Source organism: Emydura macquarii, unplaced genomic scaffold (genome assembly GCF_026122565.2).
Source record: "Emydura macquarii macquarii isolate MOO-44397 ecotype Brisbane River unplaced genomic scaffold, CSIRO-AGI_Emac_v2 contig_2473, whole genome shotgun sequence".
NCBI classification, from domain to species: domain Eukaryota; kingdom Metazoa; phylum Chordata; order Testudines; family Chelidae; genus Emydura; species Emydura macquarii.
Window position 1 is genome coordinate 17,606,441 of NW_027132610.1, and position 21,723 is coordinate 17,628,163.

Consider the following 21,723-nt stretch of genomic DNA (forward strand, 5'->3'; position numbering starts at 1 on the left):
TTTGAAAACAATTGATGTAATAAAAATAAACACATGGGACCAAATTGGAGTTACATCCACTCCCAGTAAGTCCAAATTTTGAACTGTAGTGGCCAGTCCGTGTTGCTGGAGTACTTTATTGCTCATTATAGCATTTTGTTTGAGCAAGAAGTGAGTTAGAAGCTAGTAATCATCTTTCTTTTTCATGGCAATTTCATCAGAAAACTGTGAAGTCCTCCCAAAAAATGCTAATTTGCCAAGTCCCCACAGAAGACAATGGGAAAAGGGAGTGTCCAATACAGTGGTAAATGTCCTGGAAAATGCATCCTTGCTTTCGTCCAGTTTTACATCTGAAGAAGATAAAAGTAAGATCAGATTAAATGTATTTATAGTTGATTTCTATTTGTTTTTCATACAAGAAATATGCAGACTTCTTTGTGGTGTTGTAAAAAAATGATTTTCATAAGAAAATATGTCAGCAGTATGTAAGGGATATCTAATAATGACAAAAACCACCATACCAATAAGGGTTAGAGGTAGGAAACAATGCAGAAGAGACTAGGTGTGATTTTAAAAGTCTGAGGTAGATTTCAGCAATGTTGGAAAGAGCAACAAGGGGAAAAAGCAGCATTAGCAGCAAAATGGTCATCATCTCTGTTTGACCAAGAGACTGTGCCTTTACCACAGTTATGTCCCTGTTACATGAGGCTAAATCACTTTAACATGCTCTACATTGGGCTAACCATGAGGGCTACTTATAAGATTCAGCTGATGTAGAATTCAGCTGCCCCTCTTTTGAGTAGGACAGACTGATGGGAGCATATCACATTTGTGCTTCTGCGCTGTTGCCAACTAACTTGCAGGTAATTCAACAGGAACACTTCAGCACAGGTCCTTTACTGAAAAATGTGCAGATTTAACCTTGTACAGTGCACCCACATACTGCAGTAAGGGATGCCTCATTCATGCTTGTGGGACTAAAATAATTACTTATGGGATAAATATATATTATAAATAAATGTGAAAACTAGCCTTAGTATTTGATTACAAAATCAAAATAGTAATGGTCAGAAAATTCCAAAAGTTGGGGGAATAGATAATACACCAGGCTGTGGAAGAGAAACGAAATATGTTTTCCTTGAATTCTGCTATAGGAGTGAGTTTTTCTTCTGTAGAACTAGTTCTGGGTTCTATTTTATGAGATGTGCCTCTATGAATGATATCCATGCAAAGGTGATACGCCTCTACACTAGGTCCTGGTTTCTACTGGTTCCCTGTCAGAATCCAGAATCTTTTGCTGCCTTCAATACTGTCATTCTGCTCTAGTGCTGACCACAATCAACATCAATTCACCAATCCGAGGACTATGTGTTTGGGGAGTGGGGCAACAATGCTACAAGTTCAAATCTCCAGACCACACCTCTCTGTATTTCTCTATTAGATATAATCTCCATAATTCATTTTATTAATGGTATCTTATGTAGATAGTATGTTTCAATGTATTAATGATTTGCTAATGATGATTGAACTAGGTTGCTGTGTTACAAAAGACAGTGAAGATAAACCACGTAAGCAGTGGATCAAAGAAACTCCTCAAACCTTGATGAATCTTCTCAAGAATGCTGATGTCAGCTTAGCGTTTAAAACATACACAATCTATAAACCAGGTAAACCCTGAGTCTACAGGCAAACTGACATTTTGAAAATCAGATCCATAGCATTAAAAGTTTTTCATTGTATAGCATTATTTATATGTTTGACTTTCAAGATTATAGCAGATTTATTTTAAAATAATTTTATTAAACAAAATGTAAACTACTAAAAACAAATGTGAGAAATTTTACCACACTGCTGCAAGTATGTACATAATCTCTTTACCCCACACTTTCACCTACTGCTTGTGGTGGCTATGTCCCCAGCAGCCTTCTGGCAGGCAGCATGCTGAAAGAACAAGGTATAAAATAATTTCATCTAGCAAATTTGCTGCTGGTTTAGTACAAGTGGCAGAGCTTTGGGAAGCCATAGCCCTAGGGTATGTCTACACAACAAGAGTTATAGCACTGCATCTATGCTGCTGTAGTGTAGACACTTGCTACAATGACAGAAGGGATTTTCTGTTGCTGTAGTAAATCCACCCCCTCAAGAGGTGATACCTAGGTCAACAGAAGAATTCTTCTTCTTCAAGAGCTTCCTCATGTTGATTCCAAGTAGGTGTGTGTGCACCATGTGCACAGTTGCCAGAAGGTTTTTCCCTTTGTGGTATCCGTAGAATTGGCTCTCGAGCCCCTTGGAGTTGTGCCTTCATGACGCCCTATATAGTGACCCCTGTCTCTTCAGTTCCTTCTTAACGCCTGTGATGGTCACTGGAATGTCAATCTGCTTTTGCTCTGCAAGCATCTCCTTCTACAGTGGTTTCTGATTCATTACCTGTAAATAGTTATTATTCTCAGTTAGTTGTAGCATTAATAGTTAGTTTAGTTAGATAAGACCCCTATCGGGTCACCTCCCCTTTTTTTTCCCATGGGGCTGAGGCGTGCCTCGTTCGTCCGGTTTTAAACCATGTGGGGCTTGTAAAAAGTCCATGCCTAGGAGCGATTCCTCCATACCACCTGTCTCAAGTGCCTCGGGGAGACCAATCAGAGGGATCACTGGAAGGTCTGCAGGGAATTCCACCTGAGGATGAAGAAAGAGGAGCCAGAGTCTAAAGTTTATTCTTACGGAGGCTGCTCTCCGGCCTTCACCGGGCCCAACCAAGCTGGTGCCCAGCACGTTGACATCTGCACTGGCATCCGTGAGAGAGACGGTGCCAAGGAAGGACTCTGTTTAGAGACCCTCGGCACTGTCACGGATCACTGGAACCAAGGGACACCTCACAGGCACGGCGCCATTCCCATTCCCCTGTTCCATTCAAGAAGCAGAAGAAGACGGACAGGGGGCGCTCACCAATGCCCAAGACAGTTGGGTGTAAGGGCTTGAGTGACGTGCGACCCATATCGGGCCACTCGAGCACCGCATCCATGACCATGATACCATTGATTCCAGCCCTGGCAAGGGGTCCGTCGAGTCTGGTACCCTTGGACACCTTTCCCAGGGAGTTCTGCAAGGAGGACATGCAACTCCCCTCCATGCTGGAAACCTTTGAGGTGGCCAGGGAGCTTATTGAAAACATGGCACCGCTGTTCCCTGCAAGGTGTGAGAGTGCTCAGGACACAAGGCCATCAGTGCCAAAGAAGCGCCTGGTGCCATCCAAGGGGAAGCCAGCTAAGATGCCTCGATCACCAACTCGCTGGTCCCCAAGGAGCAAATTGTCAGGCTCTGACTCCAAGGCAGAGTCTTATGCCTCAAGGTGAAGCCAGCACTAGAGGGGAGGCGACATCAGAGAAACATCTGGAAACAGATACCAATCACCCCCATCGGAGGATGTGCTGCTGATCGGCACCGAAACCAGCACTGAATGTGACGTCAACCCCAGCATCGAGTTCAAAGAACCAGCGCCATGGGACCCCCTGGGAGCAGCAGGTCAAGAGACTGTCTGGTTAGGGTGTTGTCATCTTTGTCCCCGGATGAGACAGTCACAGGGACATCACCGGAACTGGTTGCAGCGGACAGCAGGGCCCACCAGGAGCTCTTATGGAGAGTAGCACAAAACCTAGGTCTTCAAATCAAGGAGGTCTCTGACAACACAGACCCTGTGGTAGACATATTAACCCCAGCAGGCCCATCCAGGGTAACCTCGCCACTGATTAAAACCATATGCTATGGCAGACTCTGACCTCCCTGTCTCCAATCTCAAAAAGGGTGGAGAGGAAATACTTTGTCCCTTCCCAGGACCATGAATACCTTTATACCCATCCTCTGCCAAGGTTGCTTGTGGTCATGGCAGCCAATGAGCATGAGAAGAAAGGTCAGCAAGGCCCTACACCTAGGAGAAAGGATGCAAAAAAGCTGGACCTCTTCGGGAGGAAAGTGTATTCTACTGGGGGACTCCAACTCCACATTGCAAATGAGCCAGCTGTGTTGAGAAGGTACAACTTTAATTCCTGGGGGTCCATGCTAAAGTTTGCGGAGTCTATTCCATCAGTCTCCAAGGCAGAGTTCACAGCCTTGATCAAAGCGCAAGGTACAAGTCTGTCTGTACCTCAACGACTGGTTGATTAAAGGTCGCTCCAGGGAACGGGGAAGTGCACGTAAAGTTGATAAGTCAACCTTTGCCAGGTTGGGCCTCCTGGTCAATGTGCAGAAATTGACTTTGACCCCCACTCAGAGAAGAGAGTTCATAAGAGCCGTGCTAGGTTCAAACCAAGCCATGGCTTACCTCCCAGACTCTCAATTCCAAACCATATGCTCCATCATAGAAAAATAGAAGTGGTATCCCACTACCACGACTTGACACTGTCTGAAACTACTGGGGCACATACCTGCATGCACATACGTTGTCTAGTACGTCTCAGACCTTTACAGCCTTGGCTAGCCTCAGTTGATTGTCCATCCTGACACCACATTGATGGGGTAGTCTTGCTCCCCCATCTGTGTTAGAAATGCTCCACTGGTGGTTCAGCCTAAAGTCAGTCTGTGCAGGAGTCCTCTTCTCTGCACGGTCCCCCTCTCTGACCCTGGTAACTGATGCCTTGGCGACAGGCTGGGGGGGCTCACCTAAGAGGGGTCAAGACGAAGGCCTTTGGTCCCAGGGAGAGCTGTCAATCCACATCAGTGTTAGAAAACTGAGGGTGGTATGCTTAGTCTGTCAGGCTTTCCGAACTTTCATGGCGCGCAGATGTGTGTTGGTAAGGACGGAAAATACAACAGCGATGTTTTATGTAAACAGACAGGGTGGAGCACGCTCCTCTCCCCTGTGCCAGGAAGCCCTTGAGTTGTGGGACTTCGGTACAGCCCATGTGATTCATCTAGAGGTGTCCTACCTGCCGGGGTCACAGAACGAGTTGGCGGACCACCTCAGCAGAACTTTCTCCAACCACAAATGGACGTGGCAAACGACATCTTCCAGAGGTGGGGAAATCCCCATGTAGACTTGTTCATGATAAAATACAATAGGAAGTGGACACAGTTCTGCTCCTTCCAGAATCACTGCCTGGGATCAATTGCAGACACATTCCTCATCCCTTAGACAGACCACCTGTTCTATATGTTTTTGCCAATCCCACTAGTCCATAAGGTCCTGTTTAAGATCAGGAAAGAAGGGTCCTTCATAATCCTGGCACCTTCAGCATGGCCACGCTAACACTGGTACACCACACTTCTTACCCTTTTGGTGGAAACTCCTATAAATCTGCTGCTAGTGCTGGATTTAATCCCTCCAGGTCATGCCCACCTTCACCACCCCAACCTAGAGCCTCTCCACCTCACAGCATGGAAGCTCATGGCTGAAGTCTCTGGAGCTAGAATGTTTGGAATTGGTCAGAGAGGTCCTCCGTGTCAGCAGGAAATCTTCCATCAGGACCACTTACCTGGCCAAGTCAAAAAAGATTCTCCATCTGGTCATCGGAGAAAGATACTCCACCCATGCTATCATCTATACCTCTTATCTTGGACTACTTGTTACATCTCAAGCCACAGGGGCTTTCGTTATCAATCAATTAAGGTCCACCTGGTCGCAATCTTGGCTTCTCACCCTTGGGTGGCAGGCTGCTAAATCTTTGCCAATCTCATGGTAGGGCGTTTCCTCAAGAGTCTAGACAGGCTATACTCTCAGATGTGTCAGCTAATTCCCCAGTGGGATCTTAACCTGGTACCATCAACACTGATGAATCCTCCATTCGAACCTCTAACAACATGTTCGCTCCTCTACCTATCATGGAAGGTAGCCTTCCTGGTGGCCATCACTTCAGCCAGGAGAGTTTCAGAGTATAAGGCCCTCATGTCTGAGCCTCCTTATATGGTCTTCTTCAAAGATAAGGTTTGGCTATGCTCTCACCGGCCTTCCTCCTGAAGATAATGTCACAATTCCACTCGAACCAGGACATATTCCTTCCGGTTTTCTATCCAAAGCCACATGCCAACAGCCGAGAGCAGAGACTACATACACTGGATATTAGATGGGCTTTGGTCTTCTGTATTGAAAGGAGTAAACTCTTTAGGAAAACGACACAGCTCTTTGTAGCAGTGGTAGACAGAATGAAAAGGCTTGAGTTTCGTCACAAAGAATCTCGTCCTGGATCACGTTGTGCATCAGGATGTGCTATGTCTTGACAAAAATACCAGCCCCAGCGTTGACAGCACACTCCACAAGGGCATAAACATCCTTGACAGCATTCCTTCCTCAGGTGCTGATCAAGGATGTTTGCAGAACTGCAGCGTGGTCATCTATACACACCTTTGCGGCAGACTACACCATCACTCAGCAAGCCAGAGATGATGCAGCTTTTGATAGAGCAATGTTGCAATCCGCAGGTCGTTGAACTCCGATCCCTCCTCCTACAGGTCTGCTTGGGAGTCACCTACTTGGAATCAACATGAACAAGCACTCAAAGAAGAAAAGACGGTTACTAACCTTCTGTAACTGTTGTTCTTCAAGATGTGTTGCTCGTGTCCATTCCAAGACCAACTCGCCTACACCTCTGTAAGATCAGCCGGCAAGAAGGAACTGAAGAGGCAGGAGTCGACAAAGCCCTATGTAGGGCACCATGAAGGCATGACTCCAGGGAGCTCCAGAGTCGACCCTACGGATACCACTAGGGGAAAAAATTCCCAGCGACTGCATGTGGCACGCACACACCTACTTGGAATGGACATGAGCAACACATCTCGAAGAACAACAGTTATAGAAAGTTAGTAACAGTCATTTCCATTGATGTAGCTGCATCTCCAGTGGCAATTAGGTCAGCCTAACTACATCACACAGGATGTGAAATTTTTCAGAGCCCTGAGCGATGTTATGTAGCTAGGTTGATTTAATTTTTAGATGTAGACCAGGTGCCAGATTCTGATTCTACACTGCATTCTCCTGCAGACTGCTTTATTAGCTTGTTAGTCTACTCATTTAACAAAATGTGTAATAGCCTATAACTGGTGTTGTGAGCATAGGAGAATGTCTTTCTGTGTGTCCAGCTTGTGATTTTCCTTCATACTTTCTTTGCTTGTCCACATTTAAAAACTGAAAAATGGGTTAAGGAAACAGTTACAAGTATGATTTGAGTTCAGGAAAACCTGCCTTACAGTGAGAGACTTAAGAAGCTCAATCTGTTTAGTTTACCAAAGAGAATTTTAAGTGGTCTAGAAGTATTACATGAGGAAAAGATTTCTGATAGCAGATAAAGGAACAATGAGATCCAATGGCTGGAAGTTGAAGCTAGACAAATTCAGACTGGAAATAAAATATACATTAACAGTGAGAGTAATTAGCCACTGGAACAGCTTGTCTAGGGATTTGGTGGATTTTTCATCACTTGAATTCTTTGAATAAAGGTTGGATGATTTTCTGAAAGATGTGCTATAGCTCAATCAGAAACTCCGGGCTTGATACATGAATTGATGGGTGAAAATTTTTGCCTGTGTTATATAACGGGTATCAGACTGGATGATCATAATGGTCTATTCCAGGGATTCTCAAACTGTGAGATTATTATGGGAGGGGTCGCAAGCTGTCAGCCCCCAAGCATGCCAGCTAGGGTGGCATGGCATGGGGGGTCATCCCTTTTTGGGAAGGGTCATCACAGCCTGAAATGTTTGCAATGGGGGTCCAAGCAAAAAAAGTTTGTGAATCCCTGTTCCTCTCCTTAAAATATAATATTACGCTGATAGTGGCTGATTTCTCATATGGTAGCAATGAGAGGTTGTTTATTTGAGAGATCTAAATTCAGACAAGCTAATTTGCCTGAGAAACAAAAGTGTTGCTGGATCAGGGAGCCTGATTTTGCAGTGTGTGTACTCTCTCTTGGGTTGTGTGTAGCCCTGAAACAGGTAAGGTGGAATTCACCGAATACAAAAAGGTTTTTTGAACATAAGTTGTGGGAGGGCCTTCATGTGGGCCACCTGCAGTGGAGTGAATTTTACCAATAGCTATGCCTTCACTGCAGAGTTAACTCAAGTTATCTACATCCAAGTTAACACCTCTCGAGTTAACCCTAGCTCAGATCAGAGCAATCATGCTGCAAAACAAAACTTAGCTGCACAGAATGATTGGTTTATTGCACAGAGGAATTGTATTAGCAACACAGAGCAATTGTGTTAGCAGCTGAAGAAATCTGCTAATTTGAGCTGTAGCCAACAGGTTTGCCAGCTCAAATTAAAAGTACTTCGACCTTTAAATTAAGGAGTTTTGCATGTGCATAGAACTTGAGTTAAAGGCAACACTTGAGTTATAACATGGGTTAACTGCAGTGAAGACAAGCCCTACAATTTATGAAGCTTAGTTTGTTCAGATGAGTTACCAAAGGAGGCTGTAGAAAGAATTTAGGAGCAATATTCAAACTTGGGGGATTGGTGGAGCGTTGGGAGGTATGAATTGGGTTGACATTTGATTTTTGGTTTTGAAACACTTTTAGCTTTCGGGTTTTTTTCACACTAAATTATTGTGTTTTTTCCCTCTATTTCAAAGCCTCGGAAGATTTATTGAGTGGTCCACTTTCTGAGGAAACCAAAGTATCTGATGAAATCGATGGTGAAGATGAAGCCATTATCATGGATTCTGAGAGGCTTGAACCAAGATCTGATGAAGAAGACACGTATGTTCCAACACAGCTTGAAAATTATATTCAACTCTCATGGTTTTCTTTAGATTTGTTAGAGCAATTGTTCAATAATAACCTTCTCTCATGAAAATCGGGAATGTTTTATTTTTCAGCATATAAATTCATGCCTCTTTTATCTAACCACATTTATTACTATTAAAGTATAAAATTCAAAGTACCTTCAGTGCCATATTTCACACACTTGCCACATTGTGGCGAGCTGAATGGGAATGAGCTACTCCTGCTGTAAGCAACTCCTTCCTCATTACTCAGCCTGATGAGAGACTACCTGGCTTCAAGTTGCCTGCCATGCTATCTCTGGTACAAATTCAGCTGTTTCAGATGTGACTTGGTGAGGTGTGCAGCAAATGAGTACACCTGGAGCCTCAGAAATAGCTGTCTGCATGGCTGCAGTGTGGTTTAGGATGCCACACATCTACTGAATGATTGCTTATCTCTTGCTGATCTTCCAGGACTTTTCAGACTCCACACTGCTGACCTCGAGGCTATTTTGAATGGCCTTAGAGTGTGTGATGCCTATCTAATTTGTTTTGACACTTTGGACATTTTGGTTTTTGACTTATACATCTTTGTTTTGTCTCCCTAATTATTCTTTTACATTTTGAACCTTTATTTTCTTTCTGGCACCACTTGTGCATTTGCTAAGAAGTACCATATTTATACATACTGGTGATGTCAAAATGAAACAAATTACAGATTTCCTTACTGTTTGCTATTGACATAAGAATGGCCATACTGGGTCAGACCAATGGTCCATCTAGCCCAATATCCTGTCTTCTCGCAGTGGCCTGTGCTAGATTCTTCAGCAGGAATAAACAGAACAGAGTGATTATTGAGTGATCCATTCCATCCCGTCATCCAGTCTGAGTTTCTGGCAGTTGGAGGTTTAGGGACACTCGGAACATGGACTTGCATCCTTGACCATCTTGGCTAATAGCATCGATGGAACCTATCCTCCATGAATTTATCTAATTTGTTTCCAATCTGGTTATACTTTTGACATTCACAGCATCACATGGCAATGACTTCTACAGGTTCATTGTGTGAAGAAACACTTCCTTTTGCTTGTTTTTAAACCTGCTGCCTATTAATTTCATTGGGTGACCTCTAGTTCTTGTGGTGTGTGAAGGGGTAAATAACACTTTCTTATTCACTTTCTCCATACCATTCATGATTTTATAGACCTCTATCATATCCCCCCTTAGTCGTCTTTTTTTTAAGATGAACAGTCCAGTCTTTTTAATCTCTTTTCATATGGAAGCTGTTCCATACCTCTAATCATTTCAGTAGCCCTTCTCTCTACCTTTTCCAATTCTAGTATATCTTCTTTGAGATGGGGTGACCAGAACTGCATGCAGTATTGAACGTGTGGGCATACCATGGATTTATATAATGGCATTATGATATTTTCTGTTTTAATATCTATCCCTTTCCTAATGGTTCCTAATATTCTGTTAGCTTTTTTGATTGCCACTGTGTAGTGAGCAGATGTTTTCACACAACCAGCCATAGTGACTCCCAAATCTCTTTCTTGAGTAGTAATAGCTAATATAGACACCAGTATTTTGTATGTATAGCTGGGATTATTTTTTCCAATATGCATTACTTTGCACTTACCAACATTTGAATTTCATCTGCCATTGTGTTGTCCAGTCACTCAGTTTAGTGAGATCCCTTTGTAACTCTTCGCAGTCAGCTTTTGAACTTAACTATCTTGAGTAATTTTGTGTTGTCAATGGATTTTGTCACCTGATTGTTGACTTCCTTTTCCAGATCATTTATGAATATGTTGAACAGTAGAGATCATTGGGGACCCCACTATTTACCTCTCTCCATAACAAAAACTGACCATTTATTCCAACCCTTTGTTTTCCATCTTTTAACCAGTTACTGATCCACGACTGTTTAGTTTGCTTAAGAGATTTTGGTGAGGGACTTTGTCAGTGTTTCTGAAAAGCTTAACACACACTCATCTTGTTGGCATCTCCCATTTTTTGGTTTATGTGACTCTCCACCTAACATGCTGGCTTTGTGGATCACATTCTAAGGCACCTATCTCTCCCATTCTTTGTATAGGAGCTTAGGTGCCTAACTCAGGCTTTGTGGATCGATGTTGTTCCTGTGATTTTCTAGGTGCCTAAAAATTAGACGTCATGACGCTCAGCATTGCAACTCCTAATTCCCTTTTCTGGATCTGAGCCCTTGTCTTTGTTTTCTGATAAAACCTGTAATTTGAATAAATTCAAAAAATAATTCCTGTCCATTCCCTAATCACAAAGTATAAGGATTATATCTTTTGTAATTAGATTGTTTTTTACTGTAACTCAACCTGATACGTGAGATAATTGTGAAAGAAAGAAAAATAATAGTCAAGATTTTTATTATTGTATTATTTTAGCCTTGAAAATGTATTTTTTAATCTGATTTTAGGGACTTTGAAGAAGAAGATGACCCAGATTGGGTGTCGGAACTGAAGAAGATGGCCAGAATACTGTGACAGAAAGACTATAATGTAACAATGATATGTACAATATATAAATTACAGTTATTAAATGTATCTAATCCAAGTTAGGATTTTAATATTTTAATGCTATATCAACTGTTTTTAGGTCAATTAGTTCTGAATGTGTAATTTTCCTATACAACAGAATGGAGAAAAAAATGTACATAAGAATTAAAACCCAAATCCAATGAACAAATCTGAGTATTGAATATATGCTTCAGCTAGGTGTTAGTTTTCTAGAAATGCCCAGGACAGCAGCACTGTTTAAACTGATCACAGTGTGGCATGTGAGGAATAGTAGCAGTATTAGTAGAATAGTAGAATAATATGCAAGGTGTTTCTTTTTGATTAAAAGTACAGATGTTTTATAGCTGGAATAACTGATCTTGCCAGAAAGTAGTTTAGGGACTATATTAAGTTTTAATAAAAGCCTAAGGCTCTCTCCAGCCAGTTTGTAATGCTTTGAAAATGTCCTAAACTTGATGGTTTTTGTTTATTCATTTTAATAATAGAGAAGATTTTTACAGAAAACCTTGAATATGGGTAGGTAAAATAGGTAATTTGTTCACAATTATCTTATTAAGGATAGGAAAATCCCATTTTAAAAGAGTTCAGAGGGAACTGTGATGATGTGGAAAACATTGTGTCACAACATTTCATTTATAACTGGATTTTGGGTTGTTAAGTATCGTGTAGTAAAATTTGAAAGAACAGTGTGAATGGAAAATGGGGGGAAAATATACAAGCTCTTCCCCCTGGAACAAGGGTCTGTTTTAGGCTATACTGATATTTAATTGTGAAATTAATATATTAGATTAAAAATATATATAATTTTGAAAATGCACTTGGACCACCTCTGACATCTCACCCCTAGTTGTCACCTACCACCCGACAGGGGAACCCATATTAGGTATCATAAACAGTTATAATTCATACTTGATGGGCCACATTCTGAAAGAAATCTTTCCTGAACTCCCTCTTCTGGCCTTCAAACAACCCCCCAGCTTCACCAAGCTCATCATAAGAAGAAAGCTCCCTACAGACCAGGACCCACCAAATCAAAGTGGCAGTAGCCCCTGCCAGAACAAGAGATACAAAACTTGCAGTCATATTTCCACTGCTCCAATGATCAGTACCCTTCACAACACACCTTTCAAGATTCATGGATCTTACACATGCCTATCACAACATGTGGAGTGCCTCATCCAGTGCACTAAATGCCCGACTAACAACTGTATGGGTGAAACCAATTGCTACATTCTCGAACTCACAGAGAAAAATGATGAAAGACAAAAATACCATATCACGTTTGGGCAAGTCATTGTCCTCAGAGGAAACCTGCACAACACTTTCAAAAGACAAGCTGAAAGTGAAGTGAAAAAGACAAGTGAAAAATCCACACCCGAGTGACATAGTTATACTAAGCTAACCCCATGCTTAGACAGTGCTATGTTGACAGAAGAACTCCCACCAACAAAGTTACCGCATTTCAGGGAGGTGGATTAACTACACCAATGGGAGAAGCTTTCCTGTTGGCACAGTAGTGTCTTCACTAAAGCGCTGCAGCAGTGCAGCTGCACCAAGCTGCGCCACTATAGTGTTGTACGTGAAGACAAGCCTTAAGGCCTGATCTACACTAGAAAATAAGGTAATTTTAAATATGACAGTCAGGGGTATGACGCAATGTGTATTTTTTCTAATTCTAGTGTCTTGTTTCTAACCTAAAACTCCAGTTAATTTTATTTCCAAGATATCTCATGCTCACACCTACTCCAATACAGACTGCTTGAATGATCTATTGTGTGTGGAAAGTCTATTTCTCTGTAATGTCTTTTTCACAAGGTATTAACCATTTTGCTGCTGTTACTAAGTATTTGATATGCAATTTATGTATCAGGTTTTTTACCAGAGTGACCGTGTGTGTGGGCAGGATGTCTATTTTTTCATTTGTGAGATCAACTCCAGTTAAATTTCAAATAATACAACTCAGATTTTGGTTGAGGGACAGAAATGACCAGGTGGTGAGTTGGGTTTAAGTGCAGAGGGGACGTGTGTGTGTGTGTGTGGTGAGGGGAAGAGGACACTGGCCTCCTTCAATTGCAGTGAGGATGCTAGTCTTGGTGCAGAAACATTGAGTGATGGGGGAGATGCAGTGAGGACACTGGGCTCTGGGTGTGTAGTGAGGGCTGTGGGTGATGGGTGGTGCAGTCAGGACACCAGGGATTGCGGTACAGTGGGCAGGGTGACCAGATGTCCCAATTTTATAGGGATAGTCCCGATATTCAGAGCTTTGTCTTACATCGGCACACTTTATCCCCCCACCCCAGTCCCTGTTTTTCACATTTGCTATCTGGTCACCCTAATCCTGGGTGAGTGGGGTGCAGTGGGGACTCCAGGTGATGGGGACACTGGGTGACGAAGACAGAGTGATGGGGTACGCTGGGTGTGGCGCAGTGAGGACACGGGCTGCGCTGGGGGAGGCGGGAGGGGCATGGCACTACATGTCCCAGCCTCCTCGCCTGGCCTGGCGGGGAGCCCATGCTCCTCCCCCACCCCGCGCTCTGCCCTGTCGCTCGCTGCTGCGGGGCGCGAGACCCGGCCCGGCTCCGGCACAGCAGGTATCTCGCAGCCCACTCTAGAGCCGCCGGGGCCGAGCGGCGCCACGGGGGCTGAACAAGGGGCTGAGCGGGAGTGGGCTGAGCGCCTGGCCTGGCGCGGCGCGTCCCGGCGCCATGGCAACGGGGAGCGCTGGGCGTGGAGGCCCGGCCGGGCAGGGCGAGGAGTGGTCAGGGATACCCCCGTAGCACAGGGGGGCGGCGAGGAGCAGCAGGGGCAGAGCGCTCCCCTCCACCCCCCACCCACACTGCCCCAGGAAGGAATCTGTACAATCGCGATAAACAACAGGGAGACTTTGTGTAGGGCCTGCTGTAAACAAAGGCTGCCCCAGCCCCGCCTCCTACCTGCGGCTGCCTGAATACAGGCGATGGCTGTTGAATCCAGCCTTTCCCGAAGTGCCGCCGCCTCTCCACCCCCTTTTTCCCCCGAGCCCAGCTTGCATCTGTCCTGGCTGCGAGGGAGGGCCTGGAGCCAAGTCTTGCCAACTCCCCCTGCTCAGAAGCGACGAGAGGGGCTAAAGATAATGATTTTTTTTCCCAAAGTAGATTTTGTTTGTTTTTTGCCTTCTTGCGCCTGCAGCTCTGCGTGCACTCGGCTCCCACTTGCAAGCTGCGCTTCACAGCCAGGAGGCCCCAAAACTGTTTTCTCCTTAATGAAGCTGAGATTCTCACTGATTCACATGACTGGAGGAGTTGGGGATTTAAGGAAAATGTCAAATATAACGAGACTTACCAGAAAACAGAGTTGGCAACAAATAGCTGCAGTGTGAACTTCCCCAGTTATTTCAGTGGGTGCTAACCCAGATGCCAGTGATAATACTTTGTGTTAATTCTTTTAACTATTTACCTGATCCTCACAGCTTATAAGGAAAGCAAAGATATATTATACTAAGACCTATACAGTCAGCGTCAGCCCATTTTGAGTAGACTTTTAACACCACCTACGGCTGAGAGGAGTTGTAACTGGTTTTATTATCCTGAAGGAGGTGAGGGCTCAGTTGTTTCCAGCTGGTGACAGCAGTTGTGATTGTAATTAAATTCTTACCCTCAAATTTGTGACTACACCAGGATATGAAACCCCTTGGGATATTTTCAGAGCACTGATTACCTGTGAAACCCTCATTTTTGGGACTTTTTTTGTATTTTAGATACTGCTTTAAGACACAGACATCATGGATAAATATGAAATCATTAAAATGATTGGGGAAGGAGCCTTTGGCAAAGTATTCTTAGCAAAAGGAAGGGAAGATAACCACCAATCTGTTATCAAAGAGATCAATTTAGCAAAGGTAAAACTACAAAAACAACCCTCTATAATACTAATGTTTCTTATTGTGTTGGTTATGATGTTATGTGTTACTACAGTGTAAACATGGGATTTTTTTAAATTTGCTTTACAATTCTGTGTTTACTATATAAGGTTAACATTTCTAAGACTGTTCGGTTTGTCTATCAATTTAGTGATTTGCAAGCATGATTACATGCACAAATCTAACATAACAAAAACATGCCCACTGTATTTCCAATTAGTTCAGACTTATCTATGTGTAGTGTATGATCACAAGTATAGAAATTATGGGCATATTCCTGCCAAATATTTATCACCAGGTATAATGGTTACTAATTGTAAGTATTACTGCTTTCTCCACTAATATTTGTTTAATATTTGTTTAATTTATTTTATTTACTTGTTTCAATTTCTCACATGATAACTGTGAATTGAACTTTATGAATCCAATATGTTTTTAGTCTTCAATCTATTTTAATTTATTCATTCTTCTTCATGTGATTGCTCATGTCCATTCCACTATAGGTGTGTGCATGCCTCTGTGCACAGCTACTGGAACTTTTTTCCTCTTAGCAGATCCTGTAGTGTCCCTTGGAGTCCCGCGCACATGCCGCAGTGTATGAGGCACTGCCGGCCCTACGCCCCCTCAGTTCCTTCTTTCCGCCTGTGGCAGTTACTGGAACTGCCTGCTCTTCCATTGCAAGCACTTTATTTCCCGTGTTTAAACCTTAAAACTAGAATTTTTTGTGTTGATTAGTTAGTAGATTAGTAACTGCTGTAGTGGTAGACAGACACTTGAAGATAGTCTAGTTTAGTTTCTTACCGGGAGCGGGTATGCTCCAGTGTCATGGCTTCAAGCCGTGTGCTCCGGCGGGAAGGCTTTCCCGCTAACTGACCCCCACTGCCTTAAGCAGGGGGGAGAAGCTCTTCGCAAGTAAGAGAACGGATCGTAAAGCTTTCAGACCTCCAGAAAATCCGCTTGAAAGCCTGGATCATGGAGCTCCGAGCCAACTGCTTCGCTGCGGTATCCAGCATGCCGCCGGTGCAGGAAGCACTGTGGGCACTGACCCAACTCGGTACCATGGAGATGGAAGCACTCGGACTCCCCTGCACTGTCGGAGCAGGTGGGGTGGAGCTCTGATCAAGTCAAGGGAGGCTCCCTGGCTGGAGACGCCAGCTCCGGCAGCGGGTCTCCGTGATCCGAGACCCGCTGCCAGAGCTGGCATCTCCAGCCAGGGAGCCTCCCCTGACTTGAGGAGTGGGGGAGCCCCTCAGCGCCTACCGGCATCGTTGACTTCGGTGGCCAAAGGGTGGCAAGAGCCTTGTTGGCTTTTCATATTCCATTGCTGCCCATATCTCCATGAGAGAGAAGGGGCTGGCGTTAAGAAGAAGCCTGCGTTGGGACCCCCTGAATGGCTCAGGAGATCCCCGGTACGGGGAGGAAGATCTCCTGCAGACCGGTTTCCTAGGGTAGAGCAGGAATGCTCCCCTAGAAGTCATCCCAGGTCGCGGTCGCCGGACCGACCTGCATCGAGGCGGAGAACGAAGTCACCCGCCCAACATCAGTCTTGACCCCCTGGCACCGGATGAGGTCCATCCCACCGCTCTGGAACCGATGAGTTGCCAGCAAGTACGCGGTGCTGATCCCGGTTACTGGAGACAGTCTCGGTACCGAGGAGCCGGGCGGTGCAGAACTCGGATGCTGGAGACAGGCTTGGCACTGAGGAGTTGGCCCCCCGCACTGAGGCAACGATGAACCCCGGATGCTGGAGATGGACTCGGCACCAAGGAGTTTGACCCTGCACCGAGGCAAAGCCCGGATGCCGGAGACAGCCTCGGTACTGAGGTCTCGCCCCGTACCGAGACTGTGCCAACTCAGATGCCGGAGACGGACTCAGCACCGAAGAGGTCACCCTGCACTGAGGCAAGTCCGGATGCCGGAGACAGCCTTGGCACCGTGGTTTCGCCTCCTTACTGAGGCTGCGCCAAACTCGGTGGCCAGAGACAGACTTGGCACCGAGGAGTTTGTCCTGCACTGAGGCCAGGCAGAGCTGGTCGCTGGAGCTTGACTCAGCGCTGAGATGCATGCAGAGTGCAAAAAGTCCTCAGTGCAGGGATGATGCTTGGGTCACCCCAGCTCGCCAGAGCATGGTCCGTATGCCTGCTTCGGCCATGGCACCCACGACAAACCTGGTAGTCGAGGTGATCGTCGGTGAGGGGTCGCTCTCTGGAGCGATGGTACCTCACAGTAAGAGGCTTTGGGCAGCCCCAGCAGTGGTCTGTCAACGGTACCTCAGTGTCCCTTTGGGGATGCGTTACTGGGGGAGCAACAATCAATGAAGGTGCCAGAACCCAGGCAGGTGGCCTCAAAGGCAATGGTCACCCCAATGGCTGTATGGGGGCCTAAGAGGTTTCCCGAGGGGTTATGGGATCATGGTCTGTCAACCCCTCAGGGACGCAGTTAGTGCCTCAAGTACAAGGACATCACGCACCCTGAGACGATGGCTTGGCCCCACAGGCAGCGACTTCTGTAGGGACTGCCTGTCGACGGGGAAGAGGGGCTGCGGCCTGCAGCCCCCCCCTCCCCGCCTGATGAAGCATGCTCCCGTGCCCTGGTTGTTTCTAGGGCACACCAGGAACAGCTCAGGAGGTGGCCTCCACTTGGGGGCTGGAGGTGAAGGAGCAAAAGGGGCATCAGACAACCTTTAATATGCTACCCAGGGGCTCCAAAGAGTGGTAGCCGCCCTGGCCTACAGAGGAGCGTCCAACATAGTGAGGGTCTCGTGGCAAAACCCCCTGCTATGTATCCCAATGCATAAATGAGCCATGGAAAGTATTACGCCCAGCCAAGGGGTTGAAATACTGTTCACCACCTCGCCCCGGGTCCCTGGTGGTGATTGCCGCCAGCCACAGGGATAGGCAGGGCAGATGGGCTCTACTCCAGACAACAAGGGCGACAGCAAGCCAGACTTGTTTGAGAAAACTTTATTCAATAGCACTGCCAGCAAGTTGAAGGTGAGCCCCTCAGGGGACTCAGTGAGCCACTTTGCTGAGGCTCTGTCCGGCAGCAGATGCTGAGCCTGTAGGCCATTGCACAGCAGGGTACCGCGGGAGCTAGAGCAGTGCTCCTGCCAGCCTCAGTTGCTGCATATTCGGTGGGCAGAGCCATTCCCTCCGCCATTGGCATGCCTAGAGGTTAGTGGCTGCAATCCCAGGCTATCCCAAAAAGGTCCAGCTGCCCATCAGGGGCTCTTCGGTGGGCGGGTCAGCCTTCTCTTTGTTCGCAGAGAGGCGGAGCTGCATGGTTTCAGGGACTCCTAGACCATGCTCTGTTCCCTGGGCCACTACGTGCCACAGACCTTCAGGTGTCAGGCAGGTCTCCAGGGACAGCAGTAGCGGAGGTGCCAGCCATGGCTGTCTCATGACCTACGGGTAAGGGGACAGAGTCAGGGGGTCTACGAGATACCATCCACCCTGACTGGCTCCTTAGTCCCTCAGTAAAGGTCCTCTCAGCTATGGGGCAATCGGAAAGGCCCTTCTGCTGGTGAACGTAAGGGCAGCACCCTAGCCTATACCCTCTTTTAGGCTTGGGTGAGCCAGAAGGCCTTCGGCCCACTGGGCCCCTGAGATAGCTCGGCGAGCTAGGGTCCCCGGTCGTCTCCTCCCCCCCAGCCCTCGATGCATCCTCCTTCCTCCCTCTCAGTGGCAATTCCACATCCAAGAGGTCGAGGCTGCCTGAGCCAGGAGCAGCAGGAGAGGTCTTGCAGGCGATGGTGGAAGAGGTCGTACTCAAGGTACTTCCTTGTTCCCTCTCCTCCCCCCCCCAAAAAAAGAAGGGGGATTTGAGAACGGTGACAGACCTATGTCGTCGCACAAATACCAAACAAGGAGCTAAATCTCGCATGGTCCCCCCAGATCCAGTAATGGGAACAGGAGCCCCATATGCCACCCTGGATGTCAGGGATGCACATCCTCAAAGGTTCCTCCACTTTGTAAGGGTGACTCCCTCTAACGCTTTACGGCTTACCCTGCGGTCTGTTATTTGGCCAACGGTGTTTACTGAAGGCCTGGCAGGGGTAGCTGCGCACTTGATGGGGCTTGGTCCACCCAGGCAGGCCCAGGTTCCAAGCCTGGAGCAGGGTGAGCTGGTCAGGTGTCTCTTGCAATTGGCAGGGTCCTGCTGGTAAATGCACAAAGCCCGAGTTAACTCAGGTGCAGCCTATGGAATGCATGGATGTGACTGGTTGCTTCCCGGACCAGACCTTCTTGCCCCAGCCCTGCTGTGGGACATACTTCCTCAGGATGGGCCACATGAACAAACACCCTATGACAACAGCCAAAGGTTGCCAACAACGGATAGGGCACAGGGTGGCCTGCACCTATGCAGTGAGGATAGCTAGCCTGATGCTTAGGCCGCTTCAGTCATGGCCCCAGGATACAGTCAGAGCAGGCAGCTCATACAATGAGGGGCTACAATCCCCTCTCCTCCCCTCCCCCACAAAATACATAAATAAATAAATAAATAATATTAACCCGACAGCAGCGAGCCCTAGCCTCCTGAGTCTGGTGAACGACTCCTCGGGATATGTGAAGGGGCATTCCGTTCAAGGAACAGGCTCCTTCAGTTACCCTGATAGTGGCCACCTCGAGCAAAGAGTACAGTGCCGTATCAGCACTCACCTCGGCTTACAAGGCGTCTGGCCAAGGAAGGACAGGCATCGGCACACCAATGAGAAGACTCGCAAAATGCTCACAGGGCTTGCGGAAGGTCCCGCTGCTTTATCGAAAGCAGGGAGGTACAGATGCTGTCAGTCAGCGTAGCGACCATGTACTACACCAGCAGGCAGCGGGAGCCCATTCATCAGCCTTATGAAGGGAACCTATTGGTCCTTGGGACCTGGTGGTGATCACCTCTCAGGGGTGAGGAACGGTGAGGCAGACAGCATCAAGTGGTCGCTGTGCCTACTAAGGGCGTCTACGACTGTCTGGAGGGGGGTTTCCCCAAAGGGAATCAGTCTGTATCGGCCTGCAGCACGAAGTGATGCTCCCTCCATGGTCAAGGGGCAGGGGCGCTTGCCAACACCATTCCTCTGTAGCAATCAGAGACCTTTATATTCGCTCTCCTACCCTCCCCTCCTGCATACAGTCCTGCTCAACTAGGAAGGGCTAATCAGATGCCATCCCGATTGTTCCAGCTGGCCACGCCAGCATGGGTTCAACATGCTGCTGAATTTCTCGATCGCCCGTCCCGGTTGCATCCGAGCCAGCATGATTCCAGCTCCCAGGATCACGGTCATCTGTGGTGCCCAGACCTGGATCCCCGACATCTCCAGGAATGATAGATTGGTGGCCAAGAGGCGATGAGCGAGCCGCTCAGAACAAGCCCAGTGTGTACTGATGGCAAGCAGGAAATCCTCCACGCAGGCCGTGTACCGGGTTAAGTGGAAGTGGCTGTTGCCTGACAGGAGCAGTCCCGAGATATTCTACCCGGCCTCTCACCAGGGGAGGCGATCCAGGAAATACTTGCCACAGCTAAAACTCCAGGGACCAACTGTGGCCTCCCTGAAGCCCCACCTAGCAGCCATATCAGCCGCTGGAAGGGGGACTGCGGTCCTCCCGTCAGATGGCGGTTCAGTCCCTGAAGGGGGTGGGAGGCTCTATCCGTGGGCCCGCAACCCAGTGCTTACCTGGAATCTCGACCTAGTGCTTCCCCCCCCCCAGAACACAGGGCATCATGCCCTCTACTCTAGCCTTCCGGGAAGGGGGCCTCCCTGGGGGTAATAGCCTCGGCAAGAAAGGTCTCCAGGACCAGGACTCTGATCCCAGAGCTCCTCCCTCATACTGTAGTTTATAAGATAAGGTTCAGTGAGATTGCACTGGGCCCCCCCGGCCCAAGGTGGTTGCCTGGGCTCATTGGACCAATCATATATTCTCCCCAGGTTTTCCCGAACCACACGGTTTGGAGGAGCAGAAGGCAGCACTTGCTAAAACGCGAGTGGAGCCCTGGCTTCTACATCAGAGGTACGAAGCCGTTCCAGAGAGCGACGCAGCTCTTCCGCGCAGCTTCCGACCGGATGAAAGCTTCACCGGTCTCCGGCCGCTGCAATTTCCTTGTGAATAATTTCCTGCATCACATTCGGCCACAAGCAGGTGAAGGTACCGCTTCCGGATGCCACAGCTCACCCAACAGAGCTCAAGTCCATCCACAGCCTTCCTAGCGGAAATACTAGGGTGGGGCATCTGCAAAACAGCTGCCAGGTTGGTGGTACATACCTTCACGTCCCACCATGCCTCTGTCCAAGGCACGGGAAGTAGTGGGCTTTAGCAGAGCTGGGCTGCAGGCAGCTCACCGCTAAATCTGGCCCACCTCCAAGGTACTGCTTGTTAGTCACCTATAGTGGAATGGACATGAGCAATCACTCAAAGAAGAAAACAAGGTTACTTATCAGTAACTGATGTTCTTCGAGATGTGTTGCTCATGTCCATTTCACAACCCACCCCCCGTCCTCGCTGCTGGAGTTGGCGGAAAGAAGGGACTGAGGGGGCGTAGGGCCGGCAGTGCCTCATATACTGCGGCATGTGCACGGGACTCCAGGGGACATAGGAGCCAGCCCTATGGGATCTGCTAAG

The 21,723-nt window shown here is 47.1% G+C and overlaps 2 protein-coding genes across 4 annotated transcripts in view; both read left to right on the forward strand.

Annotated features, from left to right (window-relative positions):
* The window catches only part of NEK3 (NIMA related kinase 3), a 55,507-nt gene extending 43,539 nt beyond the window's left edge, over positions 1 to 11,968 (forward strand). For all 3 annotated transcript variants that reach the window (XM_067563059.1, XM_067563060.1, XM_067563061.1), the window contains 4 exons: positions 201 to 344; positions 1,512 to 1,646; positions 8,534 to 8,660; positions 11,118 to 11,968. In XM_067563059.1, the coding sequence (XP_067419160.1) occupies positions 201 to 344; positions 1,512 to 1,646; positions 8,534 to 8,660; positions 11,118 to 11,184 (473 nt within the window). In that variant the 3' untranslated portion in view covers positions 11,185 to 11,968. The remainder of the gene's footprint in view (positions 1 to 200; positions 345 to 1,511; positions 1,647 to 8,533; positions 8,661 to 11,117) is intronic.
* A 3,009-nt stretch (positions 11,969 to 14,977) lies between these two features.
* Positions 14,978 to 21,723, forward strand: part of NEK5 (NIMA related kinase 5) — a 46,887-nt gene continuing 40,141 nt past the window's right edge. Inside the window, exon 1 of the mRNA XM_067563062.1 lies at positions 14,978 to 15,094. Within this exon, the coding sequence (XP_067419163.1) occupies positions 14,978 to 15,094 (117 nt within the window). The remainder of the gene's footprint in view (positions 15,095 to 21,723) is intronic.